Raw genomic sequence first — 12,107 nt, forward strand, 5'->3', positions numbered from 1 at the left:
GATCTGTTTTTGTTTTGTTTCCTCAACGTTCATATTTATGCTTTCTGCTACTCTTCAAAAAGTAGTAAAGATACATATAGCCAATCAGATAGGTAAATATAAGTAGGTTCTTATTTTGCTCTTGTATTGTACTGCCCACTAATGTGTGCTGTCTTGCCCATTGACTTGTCATTTCAAGTTAGATCCCAGTGTCTATTGGAGTTTTCAGTTTAAATTGTAGATTTTCTAACATCCTGATTTTAAAAAAATGGTGTTTTTCTTTAAGTACATTTTTATACTTTCTATTTAAACTAGTAGCTACATAAACGATGTTGTATAGCACACTTAAATACTTTTGAATTATTTCGTCTCTACTTTACATTTAGAGAGCATATGACCTTACAAAAATAAATAGAAGGCATTATACTTCCCTCCCACTTAGTTATCAGAGGAATTTATGTTATTAAATAGCTTATTATGCATTTTAAATTCCTGAATACCATAGTCTGTATGTTTATGAAATCTGTTTTATCAACAAGTTTGAAGAAACTAAGTTGTTAAATGATAAAAGCAAGTTGCAAAGAATTTTTTTAAATGTGTATCCGTAAGACAGTTCTGCAGGGATTCTTTAGATAGTAATAAAAGTGGTTGCCTCTAGTGGGAGGGGGAATTAATTGGCTAAGGGAGAAGGTAGGAGGGAGACTTTTCAGTATTTACTTTATGATACATTGCCATTTTGAAGTTTTAAATGTATTGCCATTCCCTGCAAAAATATTTTTTAAATTTTTATATTCAAGAGAAGAGGTAAGTATGGCTACTTAAACCATTGAGTTGTTTACTTTCTACAAATAAGCACCTTTGGGAGATCCTACCAGAATATCCTAGTGTTTTTTCAATGAAAAATAAAACAGCTTTTCAACAGTCTCTTACTTTCCAAGTCTAGAGAACTGTGTTCTAATCCAAGATTTTCAGCTTCTTAGTTGGATGACTGTGGTTGGGCAGGTCATTTATTTGTAGGTTTTATGTGTGTGTGTGTGTGTATGTATTTATATATATATAATGAGGATAAGAAGTATCTGTCTCTAATATCTTATTGAATTATGTTGGTGATCAAATGCATCATCAAATGCCAGCGTAATCAAAAATACTTTGAAATGCTAAAAGATATATAAAATTCTACTATGATATTATAATTGAATGCTGGTATATGTTTTAATAGTAAGAAATGGATTAAACCTTTTTTGTTTGTTTGTTTAACTTTTAGATCTTTATGTCTGAAGCTGGAAAAATCAGCCAGAAGATTAAAGTGTGGTTTAGTGATTATTTCAATATCAGTGATACAATTGCCATAATTTCTTTCTTCATTGGATTTGGACTAAGATTTGGAGCAAAATGGAACTTTGAGAACGCATATGATAATCATGTTTTTGTGGCTGGGAGATTAATTTATTGTCTTAACATAATATTTTGGTATGTGCGTTTGCTAGATTTTCTGGCTGTAAATCAACAGGCAGGACCTTATGTAATGATGATTGGAAAAATGGTAAGTTGGGAGGCATCTGGTAATACTCATGGATTTATTGATATTTTTTCTTAAAATAATAAAAATTTTTTTTTAACATAGTTTTACTTTAACCAGAGAGTGTTATTTTATGTTTCTTTGCCTCATACTCCAAATCAACCATTCCTAAGGGCATTAACTTTTGAAGAAATATTTGATGGGATAAGGTTAGGAAAACCATATTTTATTTGTTTTATCTTGAAATGCTTTAATTTTTAAATGCTGCTTTAGGACTATTTGAGATCAGAATGAGAAATACAAACTTGTTAGCTTAAATCTGTGAATTTCTTTTCACCTTTACTGCCGTCATCCTAACCAATCCATCGTCATCTGACACCTGCAGTAGAATCTGTTTGCTCACAATCGCTCTGGCCTATCTTCAGTCTTCATTATAACTAGAGACATTATTTCAAAATGCAAATTGAATATATTACTTCCTCTTTTTAAAAAATCTTTTGGGGCCCGGCCCAGTGGTTAAGTTCGCACGTTCCGCTTCGGTGGCCCGGGGTTCACTGGTTCAGATCCCGGGTGCGGACATGGCACCATTTGGCAAGCCAAGCTGTGGTAGGCTTCCCACATATAAAGTAGAGGAAGATGGGCACTGATGTTAGCTCAGGGCTAGTCTTCCTCAGCAAAAAGAGGAGGATTGGCAGCAGATGTTAGCTCAGGGCTAATCTTCCTCAAAAAAAAAAAAAAAGAAAAAAATGTTTTGATGGTTTTGCATTACTCCTAGAGATCAGTGTACTTAATGAAATCCATAAGCCCTGCCCAGTTTGGCTGTTGTTTTCTTTTTCTTTATAACTTTTAATTTTGAGATAATGATTGATTCACATGCAGTTGTAAGAAATAATACAGAGAGATCCTGTGTCCCCTTGACCTAGTTTCCTCCAATATTAACATCATCTTTGCTTGCTTTTTAGGTCTCATCTCTTACCATTTTTGTCCTCTTATCTGTGTGCTAGTCATGCAGGCTTTTCTCTGTTTTCTTTAACACAGCCCCTACCAGAATACCATAGCTCATACTCCTCTTTCTGCCTGGAATGATCACCCTCATCTACATTCAAACGCTTAGCTTTTTTGACTAATAAACTTAGGTTTATCCTTCAGATCGCGGTTCCAACATGGTCCAGATCCTCATGGAACTCAAAATCATTATTTGACTTTTACAAATAAAAAAACTGGGTCTTGGGAATATTAGGACTCTTTGATTCCAAGTCACAGAGACTCAACTCTAACTTAATTATAAAAGGAAATTTATTGGCAGATCTAATAGAATTTTAAAGGTGCAAGATCAAGTCTAAATAATTAGATATAGATAAATATTTTATAATTACTCCATCCAGTCTAGATTTATTGTTCTGTTTACCTTTCACATTCCTGCCTTCCATTTCTACTCTTGCTATATATTCATTTAAGAAATATATAAAAATGTCATAATTTATTTTAGGTTGATTTATTATTGCAATTATTGTTGGTTCATAGTAGATTAAAGCACAGATTTATTTGTAAATGTAGTCTCTTGATCTGTATGGGGCTTCCCCCAGTAGATTGTTATTCGTGGATGAATATATATTGCTAGAGAGATACAATATTCACTTTTTTAATGTAAATACTGAGCACTTGTGCATCTAATTAAATAGACAAATTAAAGTTTTATTATAGCATTTCTCTTAATTTTTTGAATTCCTAAGTATTGATGCCAAAATTCACATTGTTATTTTAACTATAAAAATTATTTTTCAGTGATTTATTAGGTGATAGCTTAATTAGGCTCTTTTTAAGTTTTGTTGAAATTAAAGAATTGCAAACTACCTGACTTGCAAAAAGACTTGTTAACCAGATATTGGTATCACTTATTTCTCAACACCCGTAGTAATAATTCAGTTTGTTGTTTGTTCAGCTTCTAGGAGGTTTTCACAGCGCAAGACAGGGCACCATGGTATAGAGTTCAGGATGACTGAGAAGAATTTGAGCCTTTTTTTATGAAGTGGGCAAAGGACAGTTATCGAAGAGATAGAAAAGAGAGTGCGCACCTACAATATAAAAACAGAGCAGTGTTAGGAAAGAACACTTAAGGAAATTGATTCCCTGAATCTGGCGATGTCTCTATACCTCTTTAAAATCTTCATGCACTCGAGATAGGCAGACTTCAGTTTGAACCAGTGATATTGTTCATTATATAGAAGATGCCTATGACTTGCCTAGCTTCACAGATCAATTTTTACATAATCTCCTTGATGTCAAGGGCTGTGTAGTGATAAGATTTTCCTGAATGCTAATGTTAGGAATAAAAAGAATCTCAACGATTCTAGTTATCTATTAGAACATTAGAAACTGTTTTTTAAGATGAAAGATTGTCATTGTTTAAAATTCCCATGTATTTTAACAGTGTTCATTTTTTAACAGGTGGCCAATATGTTCTACATTGTAGTGATTATGGCTCTTGTATTACTTAGTTTTGGTGTTCCCAGAAAGGCAATACTTTATCCTCATGAAGCACCATCTTGGACTCTTGCTAAAGATATAGTTTTTCATCCATACTGGATGATTTTTGGTGAAGTTTATGCATATGAAATTGATGGTAAGGATTTATGTTTATGAACTCATCTTTTGGTTATTTTGTGTTTTAAAGTCAGAATTGCATTGCAGTCATGTGCCACATAATGTTTCAGATGGACTGCATATACAATGGTGGTCCCATGAGAGTAGTACCATATAGCCTAGGTGTGTAGGAGGCTATATCATCTAGGTTTGTGTAAGTCCACTCTTTGATGTTCGCACAGTGATGAAATTGACTAACAATGCATTTCTCAAAACATATCCCTGTTGTTAAGTGGCTCTGTATGGTAATATTACATATTTTCACAACTCAGACTATTACCAACCTAAGCCCTCCCACAATACATTAGTTAATCCCAGAAGAAACAACAAAAATTAATTGAATTAATTAAACATTTAAATTAATTTTAAAAATTAATTAAAATTAAATTTAATTAATTGTATTTTAGAATTTTTTTCAGCTATAGATAATGGAAATCTGGCTTAAACTGGCTTACACAATAAGGACATTTATTAGCTTGTGTAACAGAAAGTTGAGAGGTAGAGTGGTCTTTGGGGTTGGTTAATTCGTAGCTAAGGATACCCCTTCTTTTTCATTCCTGCTCTGTAATCACAGTGTCTGACTCGTACAGGTTTCTCTTATGATTGTTAAGACTATGTCACTAGCAATAGGAGGGCAGAAACACTGTTCCACGGTTCTCTGGGAGCCCCCTGTTGAAACCTGTTCTTTCATCTCATTAGTTCAAATTGGCTTCAGCCTACATATCTCTGCGACAGGATCTCTGCGACAGGGCAAGAGTGATGAGATTCTGTTGATTAGTTTAGACCAATCATGGATTGGGTAAACCCTTGGAATTATAACATTCAACTGTGGATACATTCTCTGCATAAAGTAATACATTTTTTTTATTGTTTTAGTTAATGAAGCTAGATAACTATGAACATAGATGATGCTGCCAACTTTAGGGAATGTTCTTTCACTGACCACATCTGAGTTATAGAATCTTTATTTTGTTAGTTTGCTGTTGATCTCTTGTTCTCTTTCTCTCCCTCTTGCTTCACTCCTCTCTTACCCCATACCTGTATTGCTCCCTACCCATCTAGTATAGGTGATTAGGCCGGAGGATGGCCACATAGTGGTCAGAAGTTGTTATCACGTGTTGGTTAAAACTGAGGTTTTACCAGCCTAGTCAAATTTTGTGTTTAATGGCTTCCTGTTCAGTGTCATTTCCAGATTTTCATTGTCTGCCCTTTTTCTGATGTGGCTCTAGTTTGGTTGTTGTAAACCATTGGATACAGTTTTTTAGTCTCCTGCATTCTCTTTGGTATTTGCTTCATCAAACTAATCTGAATAGAATGGAAATAGATTCCTACAACTTTTTATAAATGAAAGGACCTTATGCATTTGTTTGCCTATGAAACTATTTATTTGAAAGGAATAAATAATTTCATCGGTCTGTGTATGAGAATTTCAATGGTCTCTATATATTTTTAAATGATTGTTAAACTCCAAGTGCTAAGGTGTATTATAAACATTTATATAAAACTTTTCTCTGATTCATGATTATTTAATTGTGACCCTTGCCCTGTTTAAATTGATTTTACTTTATTCCTCGTAACTCTGCGGGAGGGATATTAAAGCTCTCCTTCCTTGTTTGTATTCAGCTGTGTTCTGTCTTCAGAAACATTCCAGGTGGGGGTAGTGAAAAGCAAGGAATTCAAATCTAATTCTTCTATATTTGAGAGACACTTTAACCACTCGTTCAACCCTCTTTTGTGACATAATAAGACAAACTCGGTAATCATTATGTTGGCAGATTTACTATGAGTTTACCATACTCTTTCATGGTTCAGTTATTTTTCTTACAAAAATGTTATAGTGTGGCTGAATCTGGGAATTTTATTCTCCTTAATATTCTGCAGGCTAGACTCTGCCTTGAAGGGTACAGATAACAGAGAAATATACTTCCTTGTCTGAAATAGAGTAGTAGAACAGATAACCACATCCCTCACAAAATTGTTCTGGTTTGGAATACTTTTAAGTTGCCGTTCCCAGGACTGTTTGCGCAGAAGCTTTTGCCAGAATCTGTGAAACAGATTGTACATATCAAAACTTCCTTCAAACAAACAAACATAAGTACTGATTAGAGGCAGTTACTAATGAATTACTATATTTTAATTTTTCTTTTCTTTCTAAAGTGTGTGCAAATGATTCCACTGTGACTCAACTCTGTGGTCCTGGGACATGGTTGACTCCATTTCTTCAAGCAGTCTACCTCTTTGTACAGTATATCATTATGGTCAATCTTCTTATTGCATTTTTCAAGTAAGAATTTTATTCAGTTGCTTATTGTAATGAGATTATTTAATATACAATTTTATTTATTTTGAAGGAAATATACAAAATTTAAAATCTAAAAATTTTATTGTGGTTTAAACTACTAAAATTATCTTTGAAAATTACAAATAAGAAGGCATGCTCTTTCAAATCAAATGGGTTCTAAATTTGAGACTTTATTATCTTTCAAGATACACTTCTTTATAAATTTAACCTTTATTTGGGATTTTTATTGGATTGCCAAGGGATACACATTCAATATACAAAACAGAAATGCAAATAGAAAATTCATCAATAATTGCACTTTTAATATTTTGGTGTACGTCTTTCTGTCATTTTTATACATATATATGAACTATTTTTTCTTTTCAAAAATAATGTTCTTGAGGCCAAGCCTGGTTGTAGAGTGGTTAAGTTCAGCACGCTCTGCTTTGGCGGCCCAGGGTTCGTGGGTTCACACCCTGGACACACACCTGCACCACCCATCAAGCCTTGCTGTGGTGGTAACCTACATAGAAAATAGAGGAAGACTGGCATAGTTGTTAGCTCAGGGCCACTTTTCCTCAAGCAAAATGAGGAAGGTGGGCAACAGATGTTAGCTCAGGACCAATCTTCCTCACCAAAAAAAAATAGTATTCTTATATTTTGTATACTGTTTTTAACTAGCAAAACATGAACATTATCCCACATTGATAAATATCTCTCTCTAGTTTATTTAATATTTTTTTAAAGATTTTATTTTTTTTTCCTTTTTCTCCCTAAAGCCCCCCAGTACATAGTTGTATATTCTTCGTTGTGGGTCCTTCTAGTTGTGGCATGTGGGACGCTGCCTCAGTGTGGTTTGATGAGCAGTGCCATGTCCACGCCCAGGATTCAAATTAACAAAACACTGGGCCGCCTGCAGCGGAGTGCGCGAACTTAACCACTCGGCCACGGGGCCAGCCCTCTAGTTTATTTGTAATGGCTACCTGATACTCTATGATATAGACCATAGTTTTTCAAGCCAATATGTTGGATTGTTAATTCGATTGTTTATGATCTTTTATTCCCAAAACCTATAGTGTAGTTCAGTTTTTGATCAATCCTTAAGTATTTCCTTAGAATATTTTCCTAAAAGTAGAACTGTTCAATATATATATTTTTAGACTTTTTGCATTTAAGTCAAAATAGGCCTGTGTCCCCAAATCTCTGCCAACACTAGGTATTATTATCTTTTTAATGGTTACTAATTTGATAGTACATAAAAGGATCTTGCTTTTATTTATACTTATTTTGTTGCTACTAAGAGTATTAATTTACATTTTTGCCATTTATGTATAATTTTAAAATCTTAAAATCGTATTTTCTGCCCGTTTTTCTGAGAGTTTGTAATTAAGACCCTCAACAATATCACACTTGTGCCTTACACTTGTTGCATGTATTTTTTCCAGTTTCTCATTTGCCTTTTAGTCTTGTTTATCATAGGGGACTCTTTTGAATCCTTCTTTAGAATAGAATTATAATGAAATCTTTAGTATTTAAAACTTGAAATTGTGATTAGCTAAGTTTGTTTTATTCTTGTTCTTTGTTTTTCAAGTAATGTGTATTTACAAGTGAAGGCAATTTCCAATATTGTCTGGAAGTACCAACGTTATCATTTTATTATGGCTTATCATGAGAAACCAGTTCTGCCTCCACCGCTTATCATTCTCAGCCATATAGTTTCTCTTTTTTGCTGCATATGTAAAAGAAGAAAAAAAGATAAGACTTCAGATGGACCAAGTAAGTGAAACATGTTAAGGCAAATGTTTTTATTTTATCACTTATCGGTATTAGAGTAAATGCTAAGTATTAATTTTATTCGGAAAACTCAATTGGTTAATGTTATTGTAAAGGCTTCTGTTGAATTTGCCTAAACATAAAAGAATTGTAAGTGTAATATGATTCTGTAAAAGTGAATTTAGTATTAAACTTTTTTGAGTATGGCATCAATTTCTTTTTGTTATAATGGTAAACTGTAATGCTGTTCTACAAACCATTTTTGCTGCTCTATAAACAAAAACACTTTTAGTACATTCTGTACACTATACAAGACTAAACACCATATTAAACTGTGCTTAAAATTTTATATTGGCTTTCTGTTCTGCAAAATCAGTTCTTAAATTCCTCTACCTGGATGTGTGATGGAGAAAGATGAGAGAGAGGGAGGAAGGGTGATTTATAGGAAAAGGAAATTAGAAGAGGAGGAAGTACCTGAAACTGTTCTGCTAACATCACACTGTGAGTGAAGGAAAAAATAGAAATACTTGTCTAGTGCTTTAGAAGCACAGCTGTAAAAAGAGAAAAAAATTGCAGATAAGACATACAGTCTTATGAACCTTGAATAATTCACAAGACTCATGAGCTAAAGTTTGATATCTTGAGAGTCTTTATTGATTTTTTCTTTTCTCTCCTTAGAACTTTTTTTAACAGAAGAAGATCAAAAGAAACTTCATGATTTTGAAGAGCAGTGTGTTGAGATGTATTTTAATGAAAAAGATGACAAATTCCATTCTGGGAGTGAAGAGAGAATTCGTGTCACTTTTGAAAGGTTCAGAAACTCTTTAGTTATAATTGATTATATGTCAGAACGGATTCTGTTAGTTATGTCTCTTATATATGGTTGTTGTTCAATTTATGTTTGTCACACAAATAAGTTTAATAATAGTTTTACATTATATATTGGGAGACAGTTCAATTCTTTACTGCTAATACTTCATGTAAGTCAGCCTCTTGTTATTTTTTGACCTTCAGCACAAAGGGCAAAGAAGAGTTAATGTTCTTTACTCTTTGGTGGAGAAAAGTAAAACTACCCTCATTATTTTAAAGCATTTGTTTCTTTCCGTTGGCTTTGCTGCATTCTGAAGGCATATAGTGTTTGTGTAGTTAAAATAATGGTAATGGTAGTTCTATGTATATGCAGCTGTATACATATTTTTTGTTTTACTTTGATGTGGGGAAATTGGAATGAATAGCCTGTGGAACAAAAATGTTTTTTGAAATCTTTAACATGTTATTATAATAGAGTAGCACTGGATCTTTTTTAAACATAAGGTGTGTCTTGTATAAATAAATGACCTTACCTTATTTTATATCTTACCTTATTTGAGTTCGTGTAAAATTTCTTTCTTTGCCATTATCATTTATTAGGATTACAAATAGAATTTCTTAAAACATTAATTTTTAACATTTGTAAAAAGTCTTTGTTTCTCCTACAGAGTGGAGCAGATGTGCATTCAGGTTAAAGAAGTTGGAGATCGCGTCAACTATATAAAAAGATCGTTACAGTCATTAGATTCTCAAATTGGCCATTTGCAAGATCTTTCAGCCCTGACAGTAGACACATTAAAAACACTCACTGCCCAGAAAGCTTCGGAAGCTAGCAAAGTTCACAATGAAATCACACGAGAATTGAGCATTTCCAAACATTTGGCTCAAAACCTTATTGATGATGGTCCTGCAAGACCTTCTGTTTGGAAAAAGCACAGTGTTGTAAATACACTTAGCTCCTCACTTCCTCAAGGTGGTCTTGAAAGTAATAATCCTTTTCTTTGTAATATTTTTATGAAGGATGAAAAAGATCCCCAGTGTAACCTATTTGATCAAGATTTACCTGTAGTATCCCAGAGCAAAGATTTCAATTTTCCAGAGGCTGGTTCCTCTTCTGGTGCCTTATTCCCAAGTGCTATTTCTCCTCCAGAACTGCGACAGAGACTACATGGGGTAGAAACCTTAAAAATGTTTAGTAAAAGTCAAAAATTAGGTAGTACATCTAATAGTATACCACATCTATCATCCCCACCAACCAAATTTTTTGTTAGTACACCATCCCAGCCAAGTTGCAAAAGCCACTTGGAAACTGTAACCAAAGATCAAGAAACTGTTTGCTCTAAAGCTGCAGAAGGAGATAATATAGAATTTGGAGCCTTTGTAGGTAAGTTTGGCAAACTGATACTTGTATATCAATATTGTTTACATTTTTATTATAATTATCACCTTAGAAATAAAAATCTAATTAGTAAAACCATGTACTTGTGTGACAAGTAAACTACCCTTTTCATAGAGCATAGTTCTAAAATTTTTTAAAGGACTCACAAGTAGGGGAAATAGGTTGAATTGGGCTGTAATACATTGGCATATACCTCTCTGGTGCAATTTACTATAGTAATAATTAAATGGAAAACTTATTTGGACTCTCTCTTTTGAATTTGAGGATCTCCTATTAAATTATTTAATGAACTTTTGTTGAAAGAACCTAAGTGATTTGTAAGTGTTAGATACTTGGGGAACAATAGAAAGATACAGGGGAGGCTAGAAATAACTGGAAAAGAGCATGTCTTATAAATAGAATGTGTAACTTTTCATCCAAATCACTACACTTTTGAGAGTTAAAGGGTGCACTGCTAATAATTACATTAAGACTATAGGGAAAGCCAGGATTCTACTTGGGAAATGAGTACAGTCATGTGCCACGTAATGGTGTTGCAGTCCACAACAGACCGCATATATGATGGTTGTCCCATAAGATTATGTATAGTACATGGGGCTGGCCCTGTGGCCAAGTGGTTAAGTTTGCACGCTCTGCTTCGGTGGCCCAGGGTTTCACCGGTTCAGATCCTGGGTGCGGCAGACATGGCACTGCTCGTCAAGCCGTGCTGAGGAGGCGCATCCCACATGCCACAACTGGAAGGGCTCAGAACTAAAAAATACGCAGCTGTGTACTGGGGGGTTTTGAGGAGAAAAAGGAAAAATAAAATCTTAAAAAAAAAAAGATTATGTATAGTACATAATATTGAAATGATAATAAGTGACTGTATTACTAGTTTATTATACTATACATTTTATCATTATTTTAGAGTGTACTCTTTCTGCTTATTAAGGAAAGCTTACATTAAAACAGTATGCTGTGTTAAAACAGCAGCAACCTAATACATCACATGTTTACCACATCTCTTGATCACATCAATTTTCTCTTGTGCTTGATTAAATCTTGTGTTGTTTTGTTCATCATGGCCCATAAATGTAGAAACTCTACTGATATTGTTGCCAGTAATAGGCCACGTTGGGTGATTCACCTAGAAACAAAATTAAAAGTGATTAAGGACTAGGGAGGTGGAAAATCAGCGATGGTTACTGCTCGCCAGTCAAGCATGTCCCATTCCACCATAGCTGTGATCTTGAAGAGCAAGAACAAAGTGACAGAAGCTGTTAAAAAGATCTGCTTCATTGGAGGCAACAAGACTAACAAAAACTCAAGAAGGGCCTTTATCAGACATGGAGAAACTTCTAATGACCTGGATTGAAGACCAGACACAGAAGCATGTCCCTCTTATCGCCAAGATGATCACTACCAAGGCAAAAGGTTTGTTTGTGATGTTTAAAGAAGAGGCTGAATCCAACTATGATGTTGAGTTTACTGCTTGCTCTGGGTGATTTAAACAGTTCGAGAATCATCATTCATTGAGTCATGTGAAAGTGAGTGAGGAGTCTGTGACTTCACTTGTGGAGGCAGCTGAAGAATTTTTTGGAAACTCTAGTTAAACTTACTGTGGAGGAAAATTACTTACCAGAGCAAATATTCAGTATGGATGAAACCTCCCTATCCTGGAAATGGATGCCTGAAAGGATTTTTCATCAATAAGGGCACCAAGT

At 34.1% G+C, this 12,107-nt stretch overlaps 1 protein-coding gene across 1 annotated transcript in view; it reads left to right on the plus strand.

Moving 5' to 3' along the window:
* Positions 1-12,107, plus strand: part of TRPM7 (transient receptor potential cation channel subfamily M member 7) — a 108,971-nt gene that overhangs the window by 70,180 nt on the left and 26,684 nt on the right. Inside the window, exons 21-26 of the mRNA XM_014852440.3 lie at positions 1,244-1,522; positions 3,947-4,121; positions 6,299-6,425; positions 8,014-8,198; positions 8,874-9,006; positions 9,674-10,389. Of these exons, the coding sequence (XP_014707926.1) occupies positions 1,244-1,522; positions 3,947-4,121; positions 6,299-6,425; positions 8,014-8,198; positions 8,874-9,006; positions 9,674-10,389 (1,615 nt within the window). The remainder of the gene's footprint in view (positions 1-1,243; positions 1,523-3,946; positions 4,122-6,298; positions 6,426-8,013; positions 8,199-8,873; positions 9,007-9,673; positions 10,390-12,107) is intronic.

This window comes from Equus asinus, chromosome 2 (assembly GCF_041296235.1).
Source record: "Equus asinus isolate D_3611 breed Donkey chromosome 2, EquAss-T2T_v2, whole genome shotgun sequence".
Taxonomy (NCBI): domain Eukaryota; kingdom Metazoa; phylum Chordata; class Mammalia; order Perissodactyla; family Equidae; genus Equus; species Equus asinus.